Genomic DNA, 26,034 nt, shown 5'->3' with positions numbered 1-26,034 from the left:
AACACCTAATATAATATACTAATTATAATTAAGTTTTTAAGAGGAACAAGTATAAAGGACACAGGGACAATAACTAAGGGGGGTGGAAATGGGAGGGAGGTGGGGAGCATGGGGCGGGGTGGGCTGGGATGGGAGAAAGACAGAAAACTGTACTTGAAAAATAATTAAATTTAAAAAAAGAAAATTGTGTGTGTGGTAGGGGTAGAGGCCTTGGTAAAAAGAAAAAAAAAGAATTAAGTTTTTAAAATCTTGACGACTTGAAGTTCAGAGCAGTCAGAGGTGCCTTGCCAAGTTAACCAGGTCTCTGTGGGGCACATGGGCATTCCAGAAGGATCTGTGTTCTCAGGACCCTCGTGTGTGACCCGATGTCTCAGGCTGGGCTTAGGTGGCCCGGGAAGGGATCATTTGATACTGATATTTGGCATTTGTTCATCTAGGACACTATCTCACATTGAAGGTGATTTGAAATCATTCTTTCAGATATATGGGCAAATAGGAATTGAACCTTTCTCTGAGTTTACAAGTTACATTTATAAAAGCAAATATAATTTGGAAATGGACCCCATCTATTTAAATTTAAACTTATGCTAGCATTTTGCGTGGAGGACAGCAGGAAAGAAAAGGAATATTTAGTCTGGAGTTTTAACAGAAGCCCCAATATTTTGTAGGGAAGGGGGCGGAGGAGATGAGATGATTTTCTCTTCTTAGTCCTTCTTTTTTCATGACTTGGCCTCTTTCTCTCCAGGTTTTAGTTTTCATTCTGGGTCTCCTCCCTGAATATCACTTTCCTTAATCACGCATCTTCCCATACACATAACAATGCCCATCAACCTGTATCTTTGAAAGCTCTTCTCCCATCCAATCTTCTAACTGTGACTGACTAGTAGATTTTTAATTCAAATGATTTATCCTTTTTCAACTTTAATATAGAGGGATGGTTTATGCCTATATGGGTGGGTTTAAGCACTACTTTCTAAACTACTGGATGAAAATATTTGATATTTTGTATCATATATTTCTAGGGTGTGCCGACTCACTGAAGGACATTTACTTTAAAAGGAAAGATGCTGTCTCCAAATGATAAAAAGTTACAAAAGCTGGATCCATTTTATCGGCCTTCACTGGCCAAGCAGAAGACCAGTGCAGAAATTATAAGTGAAGCCCGAAATGCATTAAGAACAGTGAGGACCCAAAGACCATTTACGCCACAGGAAGACCAAAGGAAACTATTTGGGCCTGCATCTTCAAGGACACCAGAAAACAGACCTCCTTCCTCCTTCAGGTGTATGACCTTTCTCTTGCCTCTGAGTTCTGATATGTAAGCCACCAGATGACATTTCCCCTTGACTTCTGCTCCTTATTTCAGTTATACCTCTCGTGTCTCTCTGTTCAGGATTCCCAAAGATAATTCTAGACCTGGGGCCCAAGAATTTGGTCTGCAATGGTTAATACTGGTGTCATATCTACTTTATAAAGCAATACAAACAAAGGTTTAAAAAATCATTATGTGGATTTCTTCTCTTCATTATTCAATATTTTTAATTCTTCTAAAAGGAATAGAAAGAGTTATTAATAAAATATTTTAAGTACCATGATTTTTTTAAGATTTCTTCTTCCTCAAGATTCATGCATTGAATATGTTGGTTTGGGGCTCGTGTTAACTAATATACAGTAGAAATAAAAGAAATGATTCTTCACAGACTAATACTTCTGTCTCCTGTGCTAGCCTCCATGCGTCCAGTTTTGAGTCACCGGATTCCAGGCCCATCTCTGGTGCACGTCTCAGCCCACTAGAGCTTGTGAGTACTTTATAATATCATGAGTGCTGTGAAATAAAATTGGTCACAAATACTTGGAATTAGTACTTACAGATGCTAAGAAAATGATCACACAGACCTACACATAATGCTAATAACTGAGGATGAAAGCAAGTCCTTTTATACTTTTTCAAATGTAATGGTTAGTACCTAATAAAACATTTCTAGTTACCTATAGTTTAATAATAAATAATTTTAGAAATGCAGAGTAACCTGGCAAACAAAACGTGTCACAGTATTTTTTAATTTAAAAAAGTTATGCACATATATTATTTTATTTTTAATAGTTGTATACAAATAAATACATGTACATAAAGAGACAACTATTTGCTACCCAGACACCTCCAGCAGTCCCTTGTCCTTTTGTTCTCCATTCTCCCCTCCCCAGGGGCACTCGCAGGGGTGTCCAACCTACATCTCATGGGCACATGTGGTCCAGGATGGCTGTGAATGCAGCCCAACATAAAATAGTAAATTTACTTAAAACATTGAGGGTTTTTTTGCAATTACAGGTCACAGTGTATTTAACATGTGGCCCAAGACAACTCTTCTTCCAGTGTGGCCCAGAAATGCCAAAAGGCTGGACACCCCTGCATGAGTTAAAACTCTTTGGGCACTTCTTCTTGTTATTTCTTGTTATTTAGGGCAACAGTGTGTTGCTGCTCTGTGGCCTATGGGCTTTAAGAATTATCTTATGACTGACTTTCCTTGGAGGAAGGAGGAGATTTAACTCTGGTCTGTCCTCCCAGCCTCCTCACAACACATTTACCCTTTCAGTCCCTGCTGCTACTCCCAGTAGAGATACATCATGATTTTGGTTAGATCTCTTTCCTCTGATTATAGAAACCCTGTTTACAGCTGAACCTTGAACTAGCAATGGTTAATGATGATTACTTCTTCCCTCTGGCATTAATAATTGCCTGCTTTTTTAGTTTGGTATTAATACTGTTTCAACTGGGGAAGAGATTTCAAGCTCTTCCCCCGGGCTCTAGATCTGTTTCGTGCATTCAGACACATGAGGTATCCTGCTGATTCGCCTCCACGGAGAATGTTCCACCCTGTGTCTGGGACCACTCGCCCTGGGCATCTGGCACACAGCTGGCTTTTCCCTCTTTCCTGGATCCAAAGTCCTTCTCGTTCTTGATTTACTCTTGCTTTGGTGGAGCACTCCATCCAACGATTTCTTGAGAAAGAGTGTATGGGAAGTGAATTATTTGAGAACTTGATTTCTGTGTTTTCCCTCTGGAGTATGTAGGATTTTTCTTTGTTCACACTGTTCTGGGATTTTATGATAATGGGCCTTTGTTTTAGTCCATTTTCATCCATCCTGCTGGGAACTTTCAGTGAGAAATCTCGTACCTGATTTCAGGTCTTGGAAATGCCCTTGAGTTATTTTGATATGTCTTTCTCTCTTTCTTGTTCTGTTTACTCTTTCTGGAATTTATTATTTGGATGTGGAATCCCCTGGACTGGTGTTTTAATTTTCTTGTTTTCTCTTTTCTGTTTCTCATCATTTGTTAAGAAGAGATTTTATCTTCTAATCCTTTTTCTGAGTTCTTTTTATTTCTGCTATTTTCAATTTCTAACCCCTCTTAAAATTATCTTTTTTATATATGTATATGTATACTATATATACATAATGTGTATATATGTATATCTAGTATTCAATTCGTATTTAATGGTTGCAGCCTCTTATCTGCATACATTAATGATAGTTTTGATTTTTCAATTTTTTTTCTCATAGTTCTGAAGATTTGAAGTCCAAGATCAAGGTGGCAGCTGGGTTGATTACTGCTGAGGACTTTCTGCTTGATGAATGGCCATCTTTTCTCTCTGTCTGCCCATGGTCTTTCCTCTATCTTGTTGCATTTTTCTGTTTGTTTGGGCCTCTGTTTTTCATATCAGAGGCTCTTCCTTGGACAGCTTGTGCTGCTCATTTGGCTGCCCTCACTTTAGAGTGGAGTCTGTGGAACCCACAGGTGCTACCTCCTGCACCTGCATTCTCCAGGAAGGGGTCTGGCTGAGCTGTGCTGTTTATGAAACTCCCAATGACAGTATCTTTAGTGCTTTCCTTGTGGGCTAGTTAATTTTCTATAGAGGTATCTTCAAAACTCTTGTCTGGAGGATAAAGGCTGGTTGCTAACTGCCAGCAGCCAGCTAAAGGAAGAAGGTAGGAGTGCCTAACATTCAGTATTTGAAAGTCCTGTCAGTATCTATGCTACAAAAAGTACCCCCCCACCCCATGCCTGGTTAGCCTGATTCAGAGATATCTCTGTTTCACCCTGTTGAAAGAACAAACCTCCCGTCTAGTCCTGAGTTCAGTAGCCTGATTACATAGAGCTGGGGGTGGGATGGGGGTGGGATGGGGTCACACAGACGGGCAGCTAGTCCTTCTTGTTTTAGGTGCCCCTCCCCTGGGCCCCTGCAACTGCAAGTGCCAGTGACACCAATTCCTTAGACTTTGATGGAGTTGGAGGGGCACTGAAGCTGCTTCTCAACTTTTACTACTGGGTGTGTGTGTGTGTGTGTGTGTGTGAGAGAGAGAGAGAGAGAGAGAGAGAGAGAGAGAGAGAGGGTTTGATGGACTCTTTGAAAGCAGGTTGCAGATGTTATAAGACTTGGTCCGTAAAAATGTAAGTGTATCTCATGTGAACAAGCATAGTCTCCTACATGACTACAGTGCTATTATTACATCTCAGATTTAATGTATAGTCATTTAGTGTACAGTCTATCTCTAAATGCCCCTAATTGTCTCAAAAGGTATCTTATATTCTTAAAGTACTCATCAAAATGCCTCTGTGAGGAAGATTATACTTGTTCTTATGCGGCAGATGACAAAAATAAGATTCCAAAATGGTACTTACGAACCAATGCACAATAAACATTTTGCCAGCCACTGTTGTTTTGCAGCTCTTTGTGCGCACAGCCTGAGAACCCACTTGGGTTTTGAGTCGGCAGCAGTGAGAGGCCCCTCAGTTTGCCAGCCCAGTGGGCCGACCTGGCTGTAGAATGACTCTCTATTCTATGATTCTGCCTTTTGACTGCCATAAGTCATTTTTAATGTTTCTGTAGTTTTGGGGACTCACTCAGTTTTCACCCGCTCTTTCCTGAAAATCTTCATGTGTAGAGTTAACCTGGTCCTCATCAAGCTGGTACAGTTCTAAGACTGCGGGGTTAGGTATTCAGCAAAGATAAGATGGTGTTTGTCTCCGTTTAGTGACATTGCTATTCAATTTCTTTCCTGCAGGATGGTTGTGTACTATCTGCAAAGTAAACATGGGCTAAGAAATCTCCATGTTAAGCTAAATAACCCCTTTAGTTTGAAATGTTTCTGTTGTAGTAGATTATGTAAGGGTCTCAAGTATATTTTATTTTATACAATAATTAAAGTTTGGAGCTCCCAGTCAAAAAATTCTGAAAGTGGCCTCATACCACCTGCCTTCCCATGTTCTTTCCTCCTTTCACTTCACCCTTTAATGGTCCCCTTGACTCTGGTAAGCGCTGATTGACAGAGGGAGGAGACAGGGGAACTGAGAACGGGAGGGGAGGGTGGGGCTAAAGGAGACGTGATACAGCTGTGGGGTGGAGGTGGGGTGTCTAATGGTTAGGGGCCCCTAGCTGAAAGAATTGGTGAGGACCTAACCAGTTGAATTTCAGCACTTTGTGGGTCTAGGACACCTTGTCGGGCTAGTTTACCTTTTCAGATTTCCTCTGCTGGCAGTCAGACAGGGAACAGGGACCCAGAGGGCATTTCAGGTCCAACACTTATCAAATCAGCTCAACACTGCGCTTGCACACCTACCATTCTTCTCCCTGTCTAGCCCCCCATATCTGGCAGTGGGAAATGACCCGGGCTTCAGAGAGTGATGGAAAAGCTGGTGCTCCTGGTCCTGACCACTCAGGCCTCGGCTGGCTGGTCTGACTGGCTCCCCAGGGTTAGCACCTATAACCTTTAAGACAGGAAAGCCCTGCAATGTACAGTCTTCCACAAACGTTTATACCTGCTTTGTAGGAATGCTCAGGTAAATCTTTTGTCCTTCTTAGCTGCCCCAACCCCCCACCACAGCTTTGAGCCTGGAGCTATTTGTGTAGTGGTTGTTACTTCTACTTTCATTCTGTGGCTCCGGTTAGCTGGTACTCAGCTTGATCCACTCAGGAGCAGCCACTCTCATGCTTTGGACTGTATGTAGGACAAGCTATGTGACCATGTGAATAATAGGAAATGTCATATTTCTTCATTATCCTTGTCAACAGAATTCTCCCTGTGTCTTCTTACGCGAAGCCTTGTCATTTAAGCTCCAGGTATTTTTATTGAACCTTTTATTGACATACAGAAAAGACACAGATCCTAAGAGTGCAGCTTGACAAATGTACACAAAACCAGCACACCCGGTAACCAGCATTCAAAAAGAGCAAATAGGTCGTCACCGGCGCCCAGACCCCACCTCCCCACGGTGACGGCAGACTTGACCCCTCACGACGGAGACTGAGCCATTCTTTTTACCTTTCATAGGAAGCTCCGAGTATTTGACAAGTAAAACACAATTTAATGCATTTAAAAAGAAAGGGACGTAGGAGCCCATCTATAACTTGAGAATAGAGGAGAATCCAGGGCAAGAAAAAGCAGAATAAAACTGTCAAAGCGGTGGCTTTTCTTCACTAGTTCTGAAAGGAGGGGTGACATTACTGTGGTGAGTCACACACCAAGAGAGACAGTAGATCCCAGAGCACCTGTGGGGAAGTGGATATACAATTGCCACAATCCAGGGTTATGTGCTTGGGAGAATTGTTAATATTCGCTTTCTAACTTCCAAGAGGGGTGTGTGTGTGTGTGTTCTGTCACTTTACAGATTAAATCATAGCAGCTTTCTGGGGTGGGATGTCATCGACCCCCTTTTCCAGCCTTCACGTAGAATAAAGGAGACCCCACCTTCCCAAGGAGCCACATCAGGAACCGCCAAGGCCCAGGTGCTTGGGGGAATGTTGAAGCCAGACGGACCTCTTAAATGTTCTAGGAATTTTGTCTTCTTTGATTAGGTTGTTCTGTGAAAATAGTCTTTCAGTTTTCAATGGACTCTAGTGGTTTTATCAACCAGAATAAATCTTCACGTCTGACTTCCCAGCGTCCTCGATTGTACTCAAGTCCCTGGTTAGTGCCCTGATGGGAGACATGAGGGCGGTGAGGTCCTCAAGGGAAGATTTCAAGTTGCTTGCAACATTCTCTGAATTCTAAAGTGATGTGAATTGTGTAAGAAAAAATTTTTTTTTACTGTTTTGCTTTATAAAAGCCATTTTGCTCTACAAAGCAAAAGACCATTTTGTAGAACCTGGCATGAGAGAAATCGATGGCTTGTTCTGTAGTTTTTCCTTGAAGAATTAAAAATGCTTTATGTGTATCAGTTTACATTGTAAGTAGTCCAGTGAGATATGTGTTTAAATGCGATAAATAATTTAGTAGAGGTCTGTAGAAACAATGGACCTAATTTCTCGTTACGCAAACAGTGACTGATTTCACACAAGGAAAATAATGCAGTTTATCACGGAGCAGCTAAAGGGCTTTGTCTTGCTGTCCAACGGTACCTTAGTTCTTCTCTCCGGGTAAAAATTACCTTTGCAAAACTATATTTTCCCTTTTTATAAGATATTTTATTTACTACACAAAATGTTTGTAACAGTTAAGGCCTCTGTAAAAGAAAATGTTTACTTCTCCACATTATTGTTATTTGGCAGCCTTCTTCATCTTTGCTTCCTATTTAAGGCACCTGCAGAATACAGATGTTTTCAGATAAGAAAACCTTGTATCTACATTCAGTGTTGAGACTATCCTTACATATCTTATCTTTTGTAATTATACCTAAAACACTTATTTTCCTGTTTTATACTCTTAGCTTTTATACTCTTAGCTTTTTTGTTACTATTAGCTTCATGGCTTAAGTCACATTCTAATAAATCTTTCACAACAAATTAGTGAGGATGAAAAGTAAAGAGTATTTATCCAACAAATATAGCAGAATTTATACAGAGGAAGAGTGTTATCTCCTTCAGAATAGAGCCCTCTGAATTTAGGATCTTTTTCCAGCAAGGTCGTGTCAGAGGCTCGGGCCTTGGCTGTGAGACTTCAGAGTAACTTAGAACCAAATTCAGTAAATAAAAGGTGAGTAACCTGCAAGGGGAAGGGAGCCAGCATTTCTGGAGTCTCCATGGCAGGAGCTGCATATGCGGCAGCATCCCTGTGAGAACGGACCACCGTCTCTGGTAGGTGGGCAAGTTCGGAGAAGTAAATGGCCTGCCCAGGCTCATGTAACCAGTAAGTGAATTGCACTTCAGATCCATCTGGTCCAAAGTCATTTTCTCTTCCTCTATATTGTGTTATTTTATTTATCATTTTCCCATGTTTAGAAGAATGTGTCTCTAATGTCATAACTGATTTCTTATGGTTCATGAACCAATTTCAGATGCAAATAAACACAAGGGTATAAAAAATATCTTGAGTATACCTGAAAAACAAAACAATAATATTTTGAAAAGTGTCATCATTATTGAAATAAGCCACTTCTTGGAAATAGAACTCTAATATAGATGCCATTGTTCTCTTAATGTATTTGAGAAAATGTGTTTAAAACTATGTGTCATGTATAATACATGACTTCACCCAGTTTTCCCAGTTATCTGACTTGAATTTCATATCTGAAATTTAAACAATTTGTTGACTAACCTGCTGGATTGAGAGTCACTCATTTCACATATTATATAAGTAACTTGAGGAGCTCGAACTTGATTATTTTTAGTTAGGGAGCTAGAAAGCTCTGGCTGCCATAGGATCGCTCTTGCACACACAGACGGTCGTGGTCAGGTTGGAGAGCACAAGGGTGGACCGGCAGGCAACACAGGAAGTGAGGGTCTGGGTCTCTGTGCAGCCGTGGCCCTGTCTCATGCCGCTGCCTGGAAGGTAGACCCGGGGTTACTCGGGGAGGCACAGGGCTCGGCGCAGGTGTGTCTAAAAGTCTTTAAGGTGCTGGAACTTTGCCAAGCAATGTTTCTTTTCTAAGGATATCAGCATAGAATTCTGGAGATATGAAAGATAAAACACGTTTATGTCCTAAGTCCAAGACAACTTTTTGCTCTTATGTTTTGTAACTGTAGATTATTTAAAATTTTTTATATCATTGAAAACTACTTTTCTGGAGTTCAAAATGTGTAAAAGTAGTATTTATATTCCATATAGTTCTTGACACATATAGGTGTCTGACAAATGTTGTCTGAGCTGAACTGAACCCCAAATTTGCAAAGCATATTGAATATACTCCCCCAAAATGTTTAGTTTCTTATACAGATAACTGTTTGCTAGCATTTTTTTTTTAATTCACAAGGCAGGACAGTAGAGTATTTAATACAATGCATTTGACAAAAACAATGAAAATGGGTTATTATAGAACATATGGAGTCCGACGGGCCAGTGAGACGCAGGGTTTGGGATTCCGGGGGTCCAGGTGCAGCCAGGCAGGAAGCCCTGTCTGCGCACATGGGGGGGGGGGGGCGGGCGGGTCAGAGCCAGCGCCAGGGTGGCGGACTGATTTGAGATGCAGAAACTCATGCCAGCCATTTGAAAACTCTCTTTCCAGAAACCGAAAGCCCCAGCATTTCCCAGCACAGAGGAGGATCCCTGCCTTGCTTTCCCTAAACCCCCGGTGGATCCTGCGAAGATCAGAAGAATAAGCAGTGCCCGGGCGCGCTTATTCAGGGCGGCCTCTCAGGGGGCTCTTCTGCCAGACAGGACCCTTCTTCCTGCTGAGCGTAAGGCCAAGGAACAATGTTTAAAACCTGGGGGCAGGCGTGTCTCTTGAATTTGCACACAAAAGCTATTTTTACATAGTTTTTCAAACCTCACACGATTTTTATTTACGTTAACTAAGACTTAATTTTGCACAAAAGCTGGGTAAGAAATATTGTTCATATATTTTTCTGGGTGCTTACCAAGAATACCTAAATATCACTGTTTTCAAAAAGTCATTACTTGGTAGAAAAAGAGTATTAGGTTAAGTATTTTCTAATGAATGGGCTTATTATCTATACTGGAGAAATGACTTTTAAATTAGAGTTTAAGAAGTTGTTAACTTTGTTAGACATATTTAAGATTCATACAATACTCTCCAAGCTTAGGTCTTTGAAAATGCCCATGATCCTGTGGAAAAACTGAGCAAAAGTTGAATGGGGCTTTTCCTGCTGTCGCAGAATTGCTGGCAGGTATCTACACCTGGGAACAGAGAGGCCGAGAACCTGAAATTCTAAGGAGTGTCCCCAACAATTGCCGTCCAAGGCGTGCTAAGAGTTGTCCAGCCTGTAGGCAACGTCCCCGTTAGTGGGACGACAATCAATTTAGTGGGTCACACCAGCATTTTTTAAAAAATGAAGTACATTTGCACATGATGGAAAATATCAGGGTACACTGCAGACAATAAAGGTAAGTTTTGCTTCAAGAGACTTTACTTCAGACACATACATGGGTGTTTAGAGCCATATTATAAATTTATTATCTAGTACATTTATATTGAATCATATAATAAACTTATGATTATTCTATGTGACAAAAAGTTGGACAACCACCTTCCCGGGGGCTGATGAAACTGGCCCTCCTTCAGGGTGAGGACTGCTGAACAGGCATGGGTCAGCGGCCTCAGAGAGGAGGGGATGTGAGCAGGGACGCCCAAGGTCGCAAGTCGCCACCTGAGGCCCTTGCTGGTTTCACACACAGGTGTTATCTTTTAGTCACCGACATTTCGGTGTAGATCTCCTAGAGGAGTGTGGTTTCATGGCTTATGAAAAATCAAGAGATCTGGCAGTTCTGGGCCCCCTTTCTATGGAGCCGCCATGAGAATGATTGGAGCAGAGTGTGTGCACCCCCACTGGCCCAGGACATGATCTGCTGTGCCCCACGTCCCCTGGCCCACTTCACTCATTTCTCTGCCTGGATCCTGTGGCCCCTGGTGATCCCTGACACAGCTGAAGAGGTAGAATCAAGGAGAAAGGAAAAGACAGGCATCACAGAGTGTGTGTGTGTGTGTGTGTGTGTGTGTGTGTGTGTGTGTGTGTTACAGGGTGATGCTGTCCTGGAGGATAGTTGTCCCTCAGTATTGATGGGGCATTAATTCTAGGAACCCTGCAGATACCAAAATTTGCAGGTGCTTGAGTCTCGTATATAAAGGGGTGTAGTATTTGCATGTAAGCTATGTGGTCTTCTTGGGTACTTCAAGTTATCTCTAGATGATTTCTAATAGCTAATACAATGTAAATGCTATGCAAATACTTGTTTTCCTGTATTGTTTAGGAAATAATGACAAGAAGAAAGTCTGTAAATGTAACCATCTTAGGCCTAATAACATAGTACACATCAGCAACACTGTACCATTCTTTTCTGACTGCTTTGGATCCGAGATTTGTTGAATGTGCCATTACAGAACCCACAGATATGGAGGGATGGCTGTTTGCAATTATGCAACTCACTTTACCTTGAGGTTCCAATTTGTTTCTATTCTAACAGTCGGTCAATCAGAAATTTACTGAGCCCCTATGAAGTGCCAGGCACCATTCTAGGCCACCAGAGTCCTGTCCTCAAAGAATTCACAATCCAGTGAGGGGAGACAGACAATAAACAGCAACACAAAGAAACAGGATAATTTGGGGTCCAACAAGTGCTATGAAGAAGATAAGCAAGACCACAGGATGGCGAAGAGTAACCGTGGGAGGAGGAATCTGGGCTTGCTCGCGGCTCTGGAAGCGTCTGGAGGAGGGGGCACCTGGGCCGAAGTGTGCGTGCTGAGAGGAAGGCAGCCATGCAGACATCTGCGGACACGTGTCACACTCAAGGGACAGCAAGGCTGGAGATGGGAGCAATCTTGGGTGGCGGAGGACCTGAAGGCCAGTGTGGCTGGAAGGTCACTGACCCCAGGGAAGTTGGAGGGAGCTGAGGCCAAGGGAAGTACAGGGCCAGGGTGCTGGGGAGTGGCCCCGGGCCTATTCTGCTGGCAGTGGAAAGCAGGGCTTAAGCAAGGGAGAAACATCATCCAGTTTATGTTTCTCAACTGTAGCTGCACATTACAGTCACCTGAGGGACTTGTCAAATGTCCCACACAGGGTGTGGTGGGGCGTGCCAGACCAGTTAACCCAGAAAAGCTTGGTGGCTGCAGGAGCCGAGTCTCCACGAAATGAGAGGGGATGGGGTCTGCAGCTGAAGGCTGGGGGTGAGGCCAGACGCAGAGAGGAGCAGGGTCACTTCCTGTAAACAGGATGCAGAGCTGAGTTACCAAACAGTTGTTACTGGATGGTTTTGCTTCTGAGCCTGAATGCCACATCCATGTTTAAGGCATTTAACTCTTGGTAGCTCGCCCTGAGAGCCCTGCTGCTTGCCGATCTGGTCAAATGTTTGTGGCAGTGACTGAAGAGATCAATGTTTCACCCTCTAGTCTCCTCTTCTGGGCTTCCCTTGTGGCTTAGCGCCGCCCCTCCAGGGCCACCTGGCCCTTGGCCACAGTGCCCCAGTTGTGCTCTGGGAAATGCCCTCTGCAGTGTTACATCCCAGCACCGAGGCCACCTTCGCGCCTCCAAGTGCCCTGAAGCACCTGTTCGCTGGGTTCCTCCAACCGCCCTGTTTGCGGGCCAGCTTCACCATTGCCTTCACCCCCGTGGTGTCAGCGCTCCGGAGACAATGGCACTAAAAAGTCACTGTCATTTTAAAAGCCCAATTAAAAATTATATTTTAGTGTTCTAGCACTGGGATTATTGTCACTCGTATAGGAGCTCCCTGGGCTTGTTTCCAAGCCTCTGTCGTTCAGAAAAGGCATCTTTTATTGGGTCATTGTAGAGGCGCCCGTGCAGACAGGGGTGCATCCCTCTCTCTGGTGTGAAGCCCGTTGCAGCAACTCTGCCACAGGCAGGCTACAGGTGTGGTGCCAGGTTCAGAATTTCTGATTTAAGGACGTGAGAGGGGAGGAGATGTGTGTAATCACCCTCACAGGTCTCATTGCTCTGCATTCTAGTTAGGGCTTTTGCCTGGAGGGGGACAGTGTTGCTAACACCTCCCTGGTTATTCAAGCCAGACAGGGACCTCAGTGCAGCCTCTGCCTTCTCACCCATCCCTGACATCTTTGCCATCACCAGCACCCCTCTGCCCCCTGCACCTGCCCCCCACCTGCCATGCCCTGCCAATGGGCTTAGTAAATGGGCTTACAAGTACTTCTTGTGTCTGCATTCTCCTTTCCCGCCACTGCCTTACTGCCTTTATCATTTCTTGCCTTGTCCCTGGTCTTCCAGCCCTCCTGTCTTGCTCCCAGCTGGAACCTGCAAGTGGGTCAGCCCAAGGACCCTCAGCCCTCAGAACAGCCAGCAGAGCCCAGGGAAGCCGACCTCCCAACCAGATGTGGCTGTGAGCAATGGCCTTATCCCTTTATCTTAATGGGCCGTGAAAAATCATTTTCTGTGCGTGCCGTAGGGACAAGAGGTCAGCAAGCAAACAGAAATCAGATTGCATCATCTTGCTGAAAACCTCACTGTGCTGAAGGAATGTTTGCCAGACTGAGTTCCAGGGAACGTTGTAGCAAAATATTAATAGCTTTTCCTTGGAAAAAGTGTTCAGTGCTGAAATAAGGCTGTCTACTTTCTGTCCCTCTTGCGAGAGTTGCAATCCACATGAGCATATTTAAAGGGTTGGTGAAGCCATCTGGTAAAGAAACCTGTTTCACTTTAATTCAACCCAGCATTTCAAAAATCTTCATGACTGTGGAATCTGTCTTTTGGGGAGCACAGCTTGGGAATCACCGACCTCACACAGAAGTCAGCAGACTTGTTCTACAGAAGGTCAGATAGTAAATATTAGATCTTGAAGGCCATACAGTCTTGGTTCAACCTACTCAGCTGTGCCATTCTAGTAGGAAATCAACCAGGGACTGACATATGGCCACTGAAATTTGAATTTCATATAATTATATGTTACAAAATATTTCTCTCTTTTGATCTTTACCCAGGGACCACTGAAAAATGTAAAACCCATTCTTAGCTTGCAGGCTGCACCAGAACAGGAGGCAGGCCAGACTCGGTAGCAGTTTGCTGACTCCTTGTGTGCACAGCTATGATGTGACTTGGCCCCAGCCTATCTTCCCAGGCCCTTCTCTCCCCTCCCCTTGCCTACAACTCTCCATCATCTGTGCACCAGCAATGTGGAACTCCTCGCAGTTCCCCACACCCTCCTATCCTGCTGTTTCAAGCTTCCTGCAGGACCTGCTGTGTAACTTGTTGGACCTAGTGCAAAATGAGAATGCAGCACTCTGTTCAAAAATTGTTCAGAATCTCCAGACGGCCACAGCGCAGCATCAAACCAGCACGGGGGCCCTTCTAAGCATGGGGCCCGCTTGACTCTCTAGCTTGTGCAGGTGCGAGGCTGGCTCTGACTTGAGGCTTTTGTTCCTTCTTGTCAAAACTCCTTTCTGTCGCCTGCTAACCTTTCAAAATGCTTTGCAGGCTCCACCTCCTCTATGAATCTTTACCTGACCAAATCTTAACCCCTCAAGAACTCGCCTGATCTCTCTGTCCTCCTTACCTGGCTCAGACTATTGCATTTCTCTTCTTACATGTGCCTGCTTCTCTGCCTCCCTTACTAGACTGAGCAACTTCAGCAGGTAAAGAGATTTCCTCTGTGTATGTAGCCCAAGAGCCTAACACAGGATCTAATATATAGTAGGTGCTAAAGAAAGGTCTGTGAAACAGACCTGTGTCTGCTGGGTAACACTACTGGAAGTAGAATACTTTTGAAGTTTACCGGTGCTCCATTACAAAATTATTGCATTAAAGTATGCTGCAGACATTTGCCAGGCAGACACACAGCATCCTCACTCACACTCACTTTAATGGCAGAGATCCTGCAAAAGTGCAGCGAACCCCAGGACACCTCTTCCCTGTGACTAGCAGCTCACCTCGCAGATTGTGAAGATACAGGGGCTGCATGCAGCCCCTTCACCTGTGAGGCTGGTGTTTCCCCCCTAGAACACTGGCCCCATGACACTGGGGCACCACTGGACCAGCAGCACCTGGAACAGCATGTGGCCCACAGCCATGGGTGCTGAATAAATATTTATGGAGTAAATGAATAAAAGAAACAAATGCTAAAATATAGGCATGGGCTAAAGACGCCTTGTAATCTAAAACAAAACACATGCTTTGTGATTCGGTAGTAAAGATATTTAAGGTGGCATGGCGCTATGGGGAGAGGCCGGACCAGGAGTCAGGATTCTTGAGTTCCATTAATAATAATGAGGATAGCGTCTAGGTTTTCAGTGTGCTAGTGCCATGTAAGTCACTAGGCCATATCATTTTATTCTCACCACATTCCCAAGGGGTGGGGACCACTGAGGAAGGTGAGAGAAAAGTTGAGGGGCCTTCCCAAGTCACACAGCCTGTACTTGACCCCAAGTCTAATGAAACGTGAAGCCTACACTGTTCCCACTGTATAGTCAGTCCTGCTTTCTGTGACTGCTCTCTGTGACCTGCTCTCTGTGAAGTCCTGAACTTCCTCTGTGACTTTAAGCTAGTCACTGAACCTTTTGGATTCTCAATTCTCATCAGAAAAAGTGAAGGTTAGACTAGCCAATCTCTATGGTTTCTTTCAGCTTTAAAATTCTGTGTTTTGAAAGCAAGGTGCTTGGTCATGGCAGTAGACTAGGTGGTTTTGTTGTTGGTTTTCATTGTTTTGTCAATTCAAGTGCAGAAAAGGAAGTCTTGAGTCATTTTGGAAAAGCTCGCAAAAGGTATTTTTTTATGTGAAGCTCATTCCCCCTGTACCTTTGAAAAAAAAAATTATCAGAGACTAGAGGATAGTAGCAGCGTGATGTCAATGGCTGATGAAGAAACAGTGTTATACGTCTAAGATTCTACAGTCATAAACTGTAGTCATAAAGATACATGTTTCTGTTCAGTGACTGGACATCTTTTTGCAACTCTATCTTATTTCCTTTTAGCCAGCCTTATAGGGCTTTTAGTGCACCCCTCCGTTCACGTCATGGTCTGCTGGCCTCCAGGACCCAGCCTTGCCCCTCTGGTTACCTCCCCCCCTTCTCCACCTCACACCCTCCACTCCCACAGCCCTTGAGCATGTCAGGCACGCTCCTGCTCTGGGGCCTCCGAACTGCTCTTCCCTCTGCTGGAAACGCCGTGCCTCTTCATCTGCCGGCTAGGCCCCTCCCCTCCTTTAAGGGTCCGCCCACCATGTCCACCCTGTTCAAAATTGTTACTGGCCCCCATTCCCAGGCACCTTTACCCTTCTCCACTGTTCTACTTTTGCTCTTTTCCATTGCACTTATTCTCTTATATACCTTATTTATTATGGCATATTATTTATAGTCTGTTATATTCCTATTAGGTTGTAAACCCTACGAGGTCAGGATTTTTGTTTTGTCACTGACGCATCCCAAGGACAGTGCCTGACATCAGGAGGGTACTCAATAAATACTTTTTGAATCAAAAATGACTAACTCTTATGAGCAAATTTATGAACAGGGGTTATTGTATAGGATGCAGAGTATATATGTGGACTTAGGTAGGTCATAAACCTAAATTCAAGTGTTGCCTTAGGTAGACTGCAAACTAATAGAAAGAAGATTTCATTCATTTTCACCTGCTGAATTGATGATATCAAGCCTAAAATAGGGGTGTGCTCTCATATGTCCAGGGAAGTTTTATCCACAGAGTTGCAGACTTGATTAAAAGTAATATAATTTTTAAATTGTGTAAATTCTTACATTGAAAAAATATTGAAAGATGGTGATTCCTAAAAGAAGAAATGCTTTAACAAAACATTTCCTTGGTTATTACAGGAAAGAAGACAGTGGAACCCAAGGAAACAGTCAGGATGGGAGGCTCTCTGATGACAATCAATGGGATTCATGTAACGGAATCGAAGGCTGTCGGCCTCATGGAGAGCCCGGCACTTCAGCCAACTGAGGACGGAGGCTTCAGCGAAGTCGCGGAGCAAGGGCTGTTCACGGGGGCAGCATCCTCGCCCTCTCATCTCAGAAGCGGAGGGTCAGTATTCTTCCTGTTGCATTTCCTGGTGAGGATAACAGTGCCATTTACCAGTTTGTTTTCTATCTTGTGTAGATGGCTGGCTTGCATTGTCTCTTTTGTGGACAGCAAATGTTGAGTTAATGATATATGAGCAGGAAAGCTTTCTCCTCCCAGCTAAGGGGAGTTGGTTTTACATCATTCTCCATTTAATCCTTAGGAAAACATCTATTCATGCTTGCCAATATGCTGCTTTGATAGGATTGTCAGGAGAAAGGCTTTGCTCCAGTGGGATTGCTCCAGCCCGCTGTGGAGTGACTGTGGAGTGACGACTGATGATTCTGTTTATGTTATTTGGGATTCTTGCCTGGGCTGGCATCTCATTAGCTCCCTTTCGGTTAGCTTACTATTGTTAACTACACAAAAGAGTAGACATTTAATTTATTTTTTCTCCAATAGAATATTTATTTTGCAAACTAATAGCTAAAAAAGGAGAGTCCTGTGGATTTGGGTTATGAGACAATCCCTCCACTAATCCCACATAAAATGAATGATTAGGAATTAACTTTATTTCATCCGATGTTCCTAGATAGAACTTACTTTTTTACCCCAGTTCTCACTGACACCTTCATCCACCCTCCCCCTCCCCCTCCCCCTGCCTATCTGGAAACCCCTCAGTTCATCCTGTGATCCTAGATTGGGCTTTCTAGGGCTTTGCCCAGAAAATTGGGAGCAAATATCCTACCACATTAGGAATTTGTAAGAAATGTTTATTGCACGGGCCACCTGGATTCTTACCTGGCGTTTTCCCAAGGTAGCCTTGAGTAACCGGGCACCAGGGTGCGAGCAGGCTCGTTTTCTAGTCCCAGTCACTGATGATGCTAAGAAAGGCGGAAGGTCTTGGACCGGACAGGGTCACTCAAAGATATTTTTCTCTGACTTTCCATTGGGTCATTATGGACAACTGCCCAGTTCAAATTTGCCTAACAAGATTACATTCCACGGGCCATTTTAAGACCAAGAGCTTGTTACCCTCACTTTAGATTTCAGGCCTGACTTTGGTTTTTATATACACATTACGTTCTTCAAACTGTTCCCCAAACTGGCTGCTGGGTCACTGATTAGTTTAGCTGAACTGACCTTGTCTGCTGACACGGCCCGAAGAGTGTCCCACATGCCAGATTTATATTAGGCAACCTGGCAGTCCTTGTAATGTCACTTTGCATTCAGAACATTTTTTAAATGAAAGGAAAAATGAAATGTCTCCTTAAGTGGAAGAGAACAAACTTCAAATTGGGACTTTGGGAGTTGAGCACAAAACATCGCACTGGCCATTGCAACAAATCTTTTCCAGTTGGTGAGTAAGAACAGACTGCAGACCTCAGAGCTTTAACATGAAAGGCAGCCAGAGCACTTGTGTTTCTTTCCGCATTGAAGTGAAAAGGAAACATTTATCCTGCTGCACCCGTCCTTACAGTAATTAAAGTTGACTAGGAAGACCAGACAAGAGCTGTTTTGTTTTGTTTTGTTTTTTGCAAACCTTCAGATGTTGTAGAATAATCTGGCAAGCCAGAGTTCATTATGTCTCCCCTAGTCTTAGGCAGCAAAGGCATTTTTAGTTACTTATTTTATCCGACAAACAGCAAAGGAGAAATCGGTCAGGACTGGATGCACTTCTTCCTGACTGTCCCAAATTATGCGGCATTGGCACTAATTGCTCATTGTTTTCCCTTTGTTTTGTTAGCATGACTTTTGCATCGTGTAATGATTGTGTCTGAGTTGGGTTTGCAGTGCACCCTGGCAAGGTTAACTTCCAATAACATTTTTGCCTTACGGACCTGTATTACCTCCTTTAATCATGGGATGGGATTTTGTTGAGGTGCCAAAAAAAATTTTTAGACAGTAAAATTAAAACCAACCAGCAAATGGAAACTATTAGCAATTGTTTCATTAATTACATTTGTGAATCAATCTGGGACACTTGATAATTATTTCTTGTAAACATTTAAGCGAATAATTCCAAGAAATGATCTTTGCTTTGCAATGAAGTATTCCCAGTTTTGATGTTAAAGCTTTATCCTCCATTAACGTGGGTTTTTTTTTTCATCTTTAGCCCATAAACTGGAAAATGAAGTCTTGTCAGTGAGCTGGGCTGTCAGAAAAAGGGAGGGAAGGGAATATGTAACTAGAGCAGGGGGAGGCGTGAGATGACAGCGGGTGGAGAGGAGCAGGAGCAGACAGTGCAGAGGGGACGGAAGTGTGGACGTGCGCCCCGTGCAGGGTCCTTACACTCCGTGCTGGGAGCTTGCGCTGCGGGAGAACAGAGCGCGTTATTTCGGTGCAACAGCATTGACTTGCGTGCCCCTAACTCAGAATATCCATGACACAGGCATGGGGTGGACTAGAGTTTAACTTTGAGCTGGTTGTGATGGAAAAGGATTTGCTAAGCAAGGTATTATTGCAAACAAAATCTTGGGGAACTATTTAACTTTCCAAAAGAGAACACACTCTCAAGCACTTAACAAATTATCATCTTAAAACAGTGTGCCAATTACAACAGTCTCTGTGTGTTCCTTTAAGGATTCATTTAAAGTTTGGCAGGCTTGCTCTTCAGTGGCACTCCATTTTCTCTCTGCTGTATGGATTGAAAACAGCTTTCGTTAAACTATATGTACGGGGGTGGGCAAAAGTAGGTTTATGGCTGATTGTATGGAAAAAGGCATGCAGGTTATGATTATTATAATAGCTTTATTAACTCTGTGTTTTGTACTCAAAACTATAAACCTAATTTTGCCAACCCCCATAGGTGTATAAATCTCCTTCCATTCGTCTGTCCATTCATCCCTTCATCTCTCCATCCAGTGGCTCAATCTGATGAAATCCTTTATATATCTGCTTAAAAACCTTGTAAGGTTTTGTGTGTAAATGCTGTTCAAACTATTGTGGTTTGGAAATGTAATTTTTAGGAGGAAAGGCCAGGAGTAGTCAGTGGTAGAGAAACGAGAACTCTTTGCCGGGAGCATAGTCCCTGGACTTGGTTATTCTGTCAGCCATGTGATTTCTCTGTATGTTCTTCTCGACAATTTTGGGAGCTCGATGTTTTAATCTGTGCTATGGAAATAACCATGCTCCTCCACTTCTCTATCCTCCCAGCTCTTACTGTAGGAGTTAGAATAATTAATAAGCCTTGAACCATCAAGTGCTGTTAGTATTATTGGAGCCAAAAATAAGAAAAGAGGGCTTTTGGTTAAAGATGGCAAAGCAAAGGTATTCTGCAGAAACCCAATCAAGGCAACAAGGAATAAGAAACAGAGAAGTAAATGTCATCAGTGAAAAAAACAAACAAACAAAAATGGTTCCAACCCCAAACTACAAAACATGAAGCAAACCACGTTGCATAACGGCCTTCATCCCACCCCTCCCACTTTGGAAAGTAGGCTGTCTTGCGTTGTATATTAAATCCTGCTCAGTCCATCTGTGGAGGAGGTCTGTCTATGTCTTTCCTACTCCTCTTCCTAGAGGTGGTTAAGTGACCCAGAGCTGGATACTCAGAATTGTCCAACCCACCGGCCGTAACACTTGGATCAGAGGTGGGCACGTGATCCAGGCAAGGCCAATGGACTTATTTCCTGGTACTTTTGCTGAAGCCTTTAGGGAAAGTGCTCTTTCTCCAAGTTTATAAGCTATGAAGATGATGTTGTCTTGGAGCCAACAGTGGCCAATGTATAAACAAAACAGGATGGAGATAGTGACCAAGTTCAAGGATGCCATGTAAACCCCTAGATCCAGCTGTGCCTGAGGCCACAACATCCATACTCTAGACTGCTTTTCCTTTCTCTCTCTCTCTCCTTCCTTCCTTCCATTCTCCCTCTCTCCCTTTCTCCCTCCCTCCTTTCTTTCCTTCCTTCCTCTTTCTTTTCTTACCTTTCTTCTTTCTTTTATTTACTTCTTTTGACCGAGACAGCTTGTGGTACTTCAGATTAGGTATTTGTTATTTGGAATATTGCAACCAAAAGAGTCTAGTTCACCTGTCAGACTCGATGAACTGCAGATGAAAACAAGAGGTAATTTGAGAGCAGATACCTCCTCAGATCTTGAGCAAGAAACAGGTTTCAGTAAAACCGAGTCAGTCAGCTCAGAAAGCTGTATCCAATAGTCTTTAATGAAAGAAACAAGATCTAAGGTGTGGGCAGACCACTGGAGAAGGGAGGAAGCCACTGTAAAGACCCCCTCAGAGATCCAGATCATGAAGCAACGGGGGAGGGTGAACCTGAGGGTGACATGCTCTGTGGGCCCCATGGGCCATAGAGAGAGTGTGTGTGTGTGTGTGTGTGTGTGTGTGGAAGGGAGTAGTTTGATGGTCAGAACTCAGGGAGCATAACAGAGCTTTTCTGTGAGCCACGGCAACCTGCTACACACAAACCAAGGGAACACACACTCCAAATCGAGAGAAATAACAGACTTGGTGAATGAAGGTACACATATTCTGGTTCTCTCCATCTGTGGACCCTTTTCATTATTCAACAAATATATGGCTCTGTTTAAAGATAAATAGTGTTAGGACAGGAGTTATCATGGGACTGGAGCACAGGTATGGAAAGAGCCTAATGAAAAGATGAAGAAAATGGAGAGTTAAGACAATTTTTCATAGCCTCAGAGAAATTAAAGACAATGTTATTGATCTGTTTTTTTAAAACGGGGAAAAAAGAGCTCTTTTTTGGATTATAAAAATTCAAATTAGAGATTATAATTTTACATCAAGAGATTAGAAGCATGCTTGCAATTTTCAGAGATGAAAGAAAATGTATAAATGTGGAGGAGAAAGCCACATTAGAGATGAAAAATGAGAATAAAAACAGTTGGAAATGCAATGAGGTCCAGTGGACAGGCTAGAGGAAATCATTCCCAAAGAAATGAACATGAAGAGAGGAAAACGACTAGCGAGACTGCGATGATTATGGGCAGCGTGGCACGTTTTCCTGAGGGGAGAATCCTCTTCCTCCGGCTGCTCATGCTCCCAGCACTATCTTACTTTGAAATAAGTGCCAGGCACTCTTCCAAGTGATTTCCATACATTAACTCATTTGATATTTGCAACAACCCACTGAGAAAACTGGAAAAATATTAAGACATAAAGCAGAAGACAACTTCCCGAGATAAAAATTTGAATCTGGAGCTCACATGGACACATTGTGTCACAACAGAATCCGATGTGCAGTAGTCCACACGGAGCCGTTTCCCACAGTGCTCAGCACCGGAACACTACCCAGTAGGCGCACACACTCAATTAATTGTCGACTGGGGGGATAAATGCAAGACATCTCTGGCCACACAGGCTGAGCAAGCCGTTACATAAAAGGAGAAAAAGGCAGGCTGCTTCTGGCTTTACTAAGCATTGCCCAGGGCTAGAAGACAGTGATGTCTAGGAAGTCCTAAGTGTAAGAGCCATAACCCAACAATGGCATTGCTGACCTTCAGTAAAAAAGGCGTCAGACATTTTCAAATGTGAATGAACTTGGGCACTACAATACTCATGCACTTTGTAGAAAAACCCTTAGACAACAAAATGGTGAGTCAAAATTCAAAGCTCAGAAATGAAGAAGCTATGGTAAGAGCCTTCGTGGTGAGTATCGACTTTGTTTTCACATTGAACCCAAACTAAACAACCCTGGAAAACATGGCCATGGGACGGGATCCTCGGTGACATCATAGTCACATCCATGAGCAGAGCCAGCACTCGGGAGGGAGTGTGAGTGCCAGCTGCTTCACTTCATAGCAGGGAGTAGGTTTTTCAGCAGCTACAGTCTGAAATTGAAATATACTGCTTAAAAAAAGAATGGTTTCAGCATCCTAATGTTTTTCATTATTTTTTTCTTAACTTTAGAGAAATCTTTTAGAAACTAAAATCTTTGGGGAAGACCCATTCATCTGAAGTTCTACAATTCCTTCAGCCCACTTCATTTCCATTTCTCTGTTAAACTCAAGTAAAATTTGTACTTAATAGTTATAAATTACAATGACATGTACCGCCACCCCACTGATATGTATCCTTTACCTGCACTTCCTCTGGCAAGGTCCCCTTCTGTTCTTTCATTCTTTTGCCTTTTTATCTGAATTTACACAAAATGTGTCTGGAATGATGTTTACTACATATTGACAATATTTATTTCTGAATGGTGGGATCCTGGGTGATTTTTTATCATTTCCTTTGTACTTTCTTACACTGCCTAGCCTTAAAAATTAATAATAAATATATCATTTTTCAAAAAATAATGAAGTCATTATTCTTTTAAGAAATAATGGAAGGGAATGTGGCTGAGAAGCTGTTTTAATTTGGAAAAGACAGTCATTGGCCAGGAAGATTTGGTGGAGCCCCACCTTTTTCAACAGTTTCACGCAGTGAACGTTTCTTGGTGAGCAAAGCCCTGTGCTGGGGGGTCGGGAGATGTAGAAACGACCCCTTTTCACGAGGAGTTCACAAATGCACCTGGCTGGGCTGCTCAGGTGTGGGCCCTGGAGGGCAGCATCACCCGGGAGCTGGTTAGAAATGCAGGGTCTCAGGCCCCATTCCAGGTATGCTGAATTAGTGTCTGCATTTTTATAAGATACCCAGGTGATTTGTATGCACCCAGTGATTTCTCTAATGCCAGAGGAAGGAAAGAATTGGAAGAAAGGTCCTGGGCGTGTAGAGGTGGGAGCACCTGATTCTGACTGAAGATCAGGGAAGGTTTCCTGGGGTCTGAGGGTGTGGGGTGCCTCCCAAGCCTGAGTTTCAATAGGGGGAAAGTGTTGTGTACTTTGCTGGCGGGAGAGGATTTGACTCATCAACAAGTTCAAAGAAAGGCAGGTGGCCTGGCAGAGCAGGAGCCAGGGCCTGAGGCTACAGACTGCAGGGGCCGGTGGAGAGGCTCCAGCAGAGGAGTGACTCTGGCAGCAGTGTGGATGATGTTTGGAGAAGGGAGGGCCTGGGACTGAGGTGACCACTGGGAAACATTTGCAGCAGGTCTGGTGGGAGATGGTGATGTCAATGAGTTTGCACAGCACCGTGCACCGTGGGAGAGGGCAGCCACGGCAACTGTGCTGAAGTTCTCGGAGTGTGCAGTGGCTCACTAGAAGCTACAAGGGCTTTTCCCATGAGGTTCCTTCAAACTGTGGAGCTCTCAAGATCAAGGGAAGCATGACACTGTGGGCTTTTACTCTAAGCTAAGGAAATTTAAGCCAAACTAAGCTAAGCTAACATGGTTAGCTACCACGCGATGTCTAATCAAGTATATATGTATAGAACTTGAATAATAACCAGTTAGTGACGACTGAAAAAGACACTTAAAATATGGGTATAACCTTTAAATGTATATATTTTAAATCTTGGGCCATAAACTAATGAATGCTGTAGATACGTTGGAGGACTTTCTTAAAATTTTGATCTTATGAACATTCCTTTAAAAACATGTTCTTTAATTTTCTTGTTTGTATGTAACTGTGAAGTAGAATTCTGTTTTTAATGTTAGTAAGACAGAGTGCTGGAAACGATGTATCTGGTGCTTCAGGCTATAAAGACATGATGAAGGAACCACCACCCCTTGGTGGCATTTCCAAATTGCAGTCAAAGAATCTAAGAGACTATAAAGCAGGGGTCAGCAAACTAAGGCCCATGAACTAAATCCAGCTCATTGTCTGTTTTTTAAATAAAGTTTTATTGGAACATAGCCACACTGATTGACCTATTATCTATGGCTGCTTTTACACTACCCTGGCAGAGTTTGAGTGGTTGTGATAAACACTGTGTGGCCTCAAAGCCTGAGATATTGACTAAATATTTAAGCCTGACTTAAATCTATACACTCAAGTCTAATTCTAAAAATGAAGTGCCATCTTCTTTGTGCAAGGAAATCTTAGCTCAAAATTTTGCCAAGTTTTCTTTTTACCATAATCGTCCTTTAAAATTTCCTTTTCCATTTGAACATGTAAGTTTCTTCCCAAATAGAAATAAATTTCTCCTTTGTTTTCCCCTTAATTCCAAATTATTCCACTTAGTTTACAGTTTATTTCTCAATATCTAGTTACTGCTCTGAAGTAGGACTCTGGGAGCCAAATTTGGCCATTCATCTATTTTTGTCGTTGTTGTTGTCACAGCCCTTGAGACAAAAATTATTTATACATTTTCAATCATTACCTTTTCAATGGTTACAAAAGTACCTACATAGTAGCCTTCATTTCTCCACTTGCCCCACTAAGTGTAAAATACATGCTGTCTGGGTCTTTCAGAAAAAGTTTGCTGACCCCTGACTAAAAAACCTTAGTCTTAATAAGTGGAAGAACTCTCTGAATTGTAACAAAATCTGAATTTGAGAATAGTTTTAAAGAAACATATTTTTATCTTTGGTATATATTTGGTCCAGTAGATGTTGCTAGTGTGACTGGTTCATGGATGAGCATTTGTAACTTAGTTTGCACAGGGCATTGCTGTGGCTACAAAATTTTATTTTGATTCTGATTTTTCGGAGTGAAACATAGGACATTTGTGAATAATTGTGATATGAAGGCCTTGCTTTTGCACCAAAACATGTGGGCTGCTTTCCTCAGGACTCCAACCTGACTAGAGATGGAACCACAGGAAGGGCAGACCTGAGAGTGCAGAAATGGAGCCAAAGCCCTGATCACACTATACCCGAAACCCACACTAACACCTGAATTTTGGGTTAAGTAGATAGCTATTTATTAGATGAGCCAATAAATTTCATTTATAGTTTGCATTAGAATTAGGTTTTGTTATTTATAGATAAAGCTATCTTTACTAACAAAATGGCAGTGTTCTACCTCTAAGAAGAGTTTTACAGAATACCTTTAAGGAATAATTTCTGAAATTGTTTTATCCTTGGTACATCAGAATCATTGTAAAAAAAATTTATGGTCTTTAACAACATGGACCAAGAAGCTGGGAAGAGGAGCAATTATACTGGATGACTGCATCAAGATCTAAAAACATCTGATAGGCAGAAACACTTTACCAAGTACAACACTGAAATTCAGTAAGAATGAGTTTAAGAATATGAATAAGAATGAGCTGCATGTGTAAGAAAAGACAAGGACTGGCCAACACTGTGATGTGACCACCAAAACCACTAATACATTTTTAGGCTGCATTATTTAGAATGTCTCCTCTTTGCTCCTC

The 26,034-nt window shown here is 42.9% G+C and overlaps 1 protein-coding gene across 1 annotated transcript in view; it reads left to right on the top strand.

The window, feature by feature from the left end:
• Positions 1–26,034, top strand: part of ARMC2 (armadillo repeat containing 2) — a 99,854-nt gene that overhangs the window by 4,585 nt on the left and 69,235 nt on the right. Inside the window, exons 3-6 of the mRNA XM_053664729.1 lie at positions 1,023–1,282; positions 1,727–1,799; positions 9,440–9,611; positions 16,676–16,883. Coding sequence (XP_053520704.1) covers positions 1,065–1,282; positions 1,727–1,799; positions 9,440–9,611; positions 16,676–16,883 — 671 coding nt within the window. The 5' untranslated portion in view covers positions 1,023–1,064. The remainder of the gene's footprint in view (positions 1–1,022; positions 1,283–1,726; positions 1,800–9,439; positions 9,612–16,675; positions 16,884–26,034) is intronic.

The sequence above is a fragment of the Artibeus jamaicensis genome, unplaced genomic scaffold (genome assembly GCF_021234435.1).
Source record: "Artibeus jamaicensis isolate MK-2021 breed Jamaican fruit bat unplaced genomic scaffold, CSHL_Jam_final contig_387, whole genome shotgun sequence".
NCBI lineage: Eukaryota > Metazoa > Chordata > Mammalia > Chiroptera > Phyllostomidae > Artibeus > Artibeus jamaicensis.
This window is presented reverse-complemented; position numbering and strand designations above follow the sequence as displayed.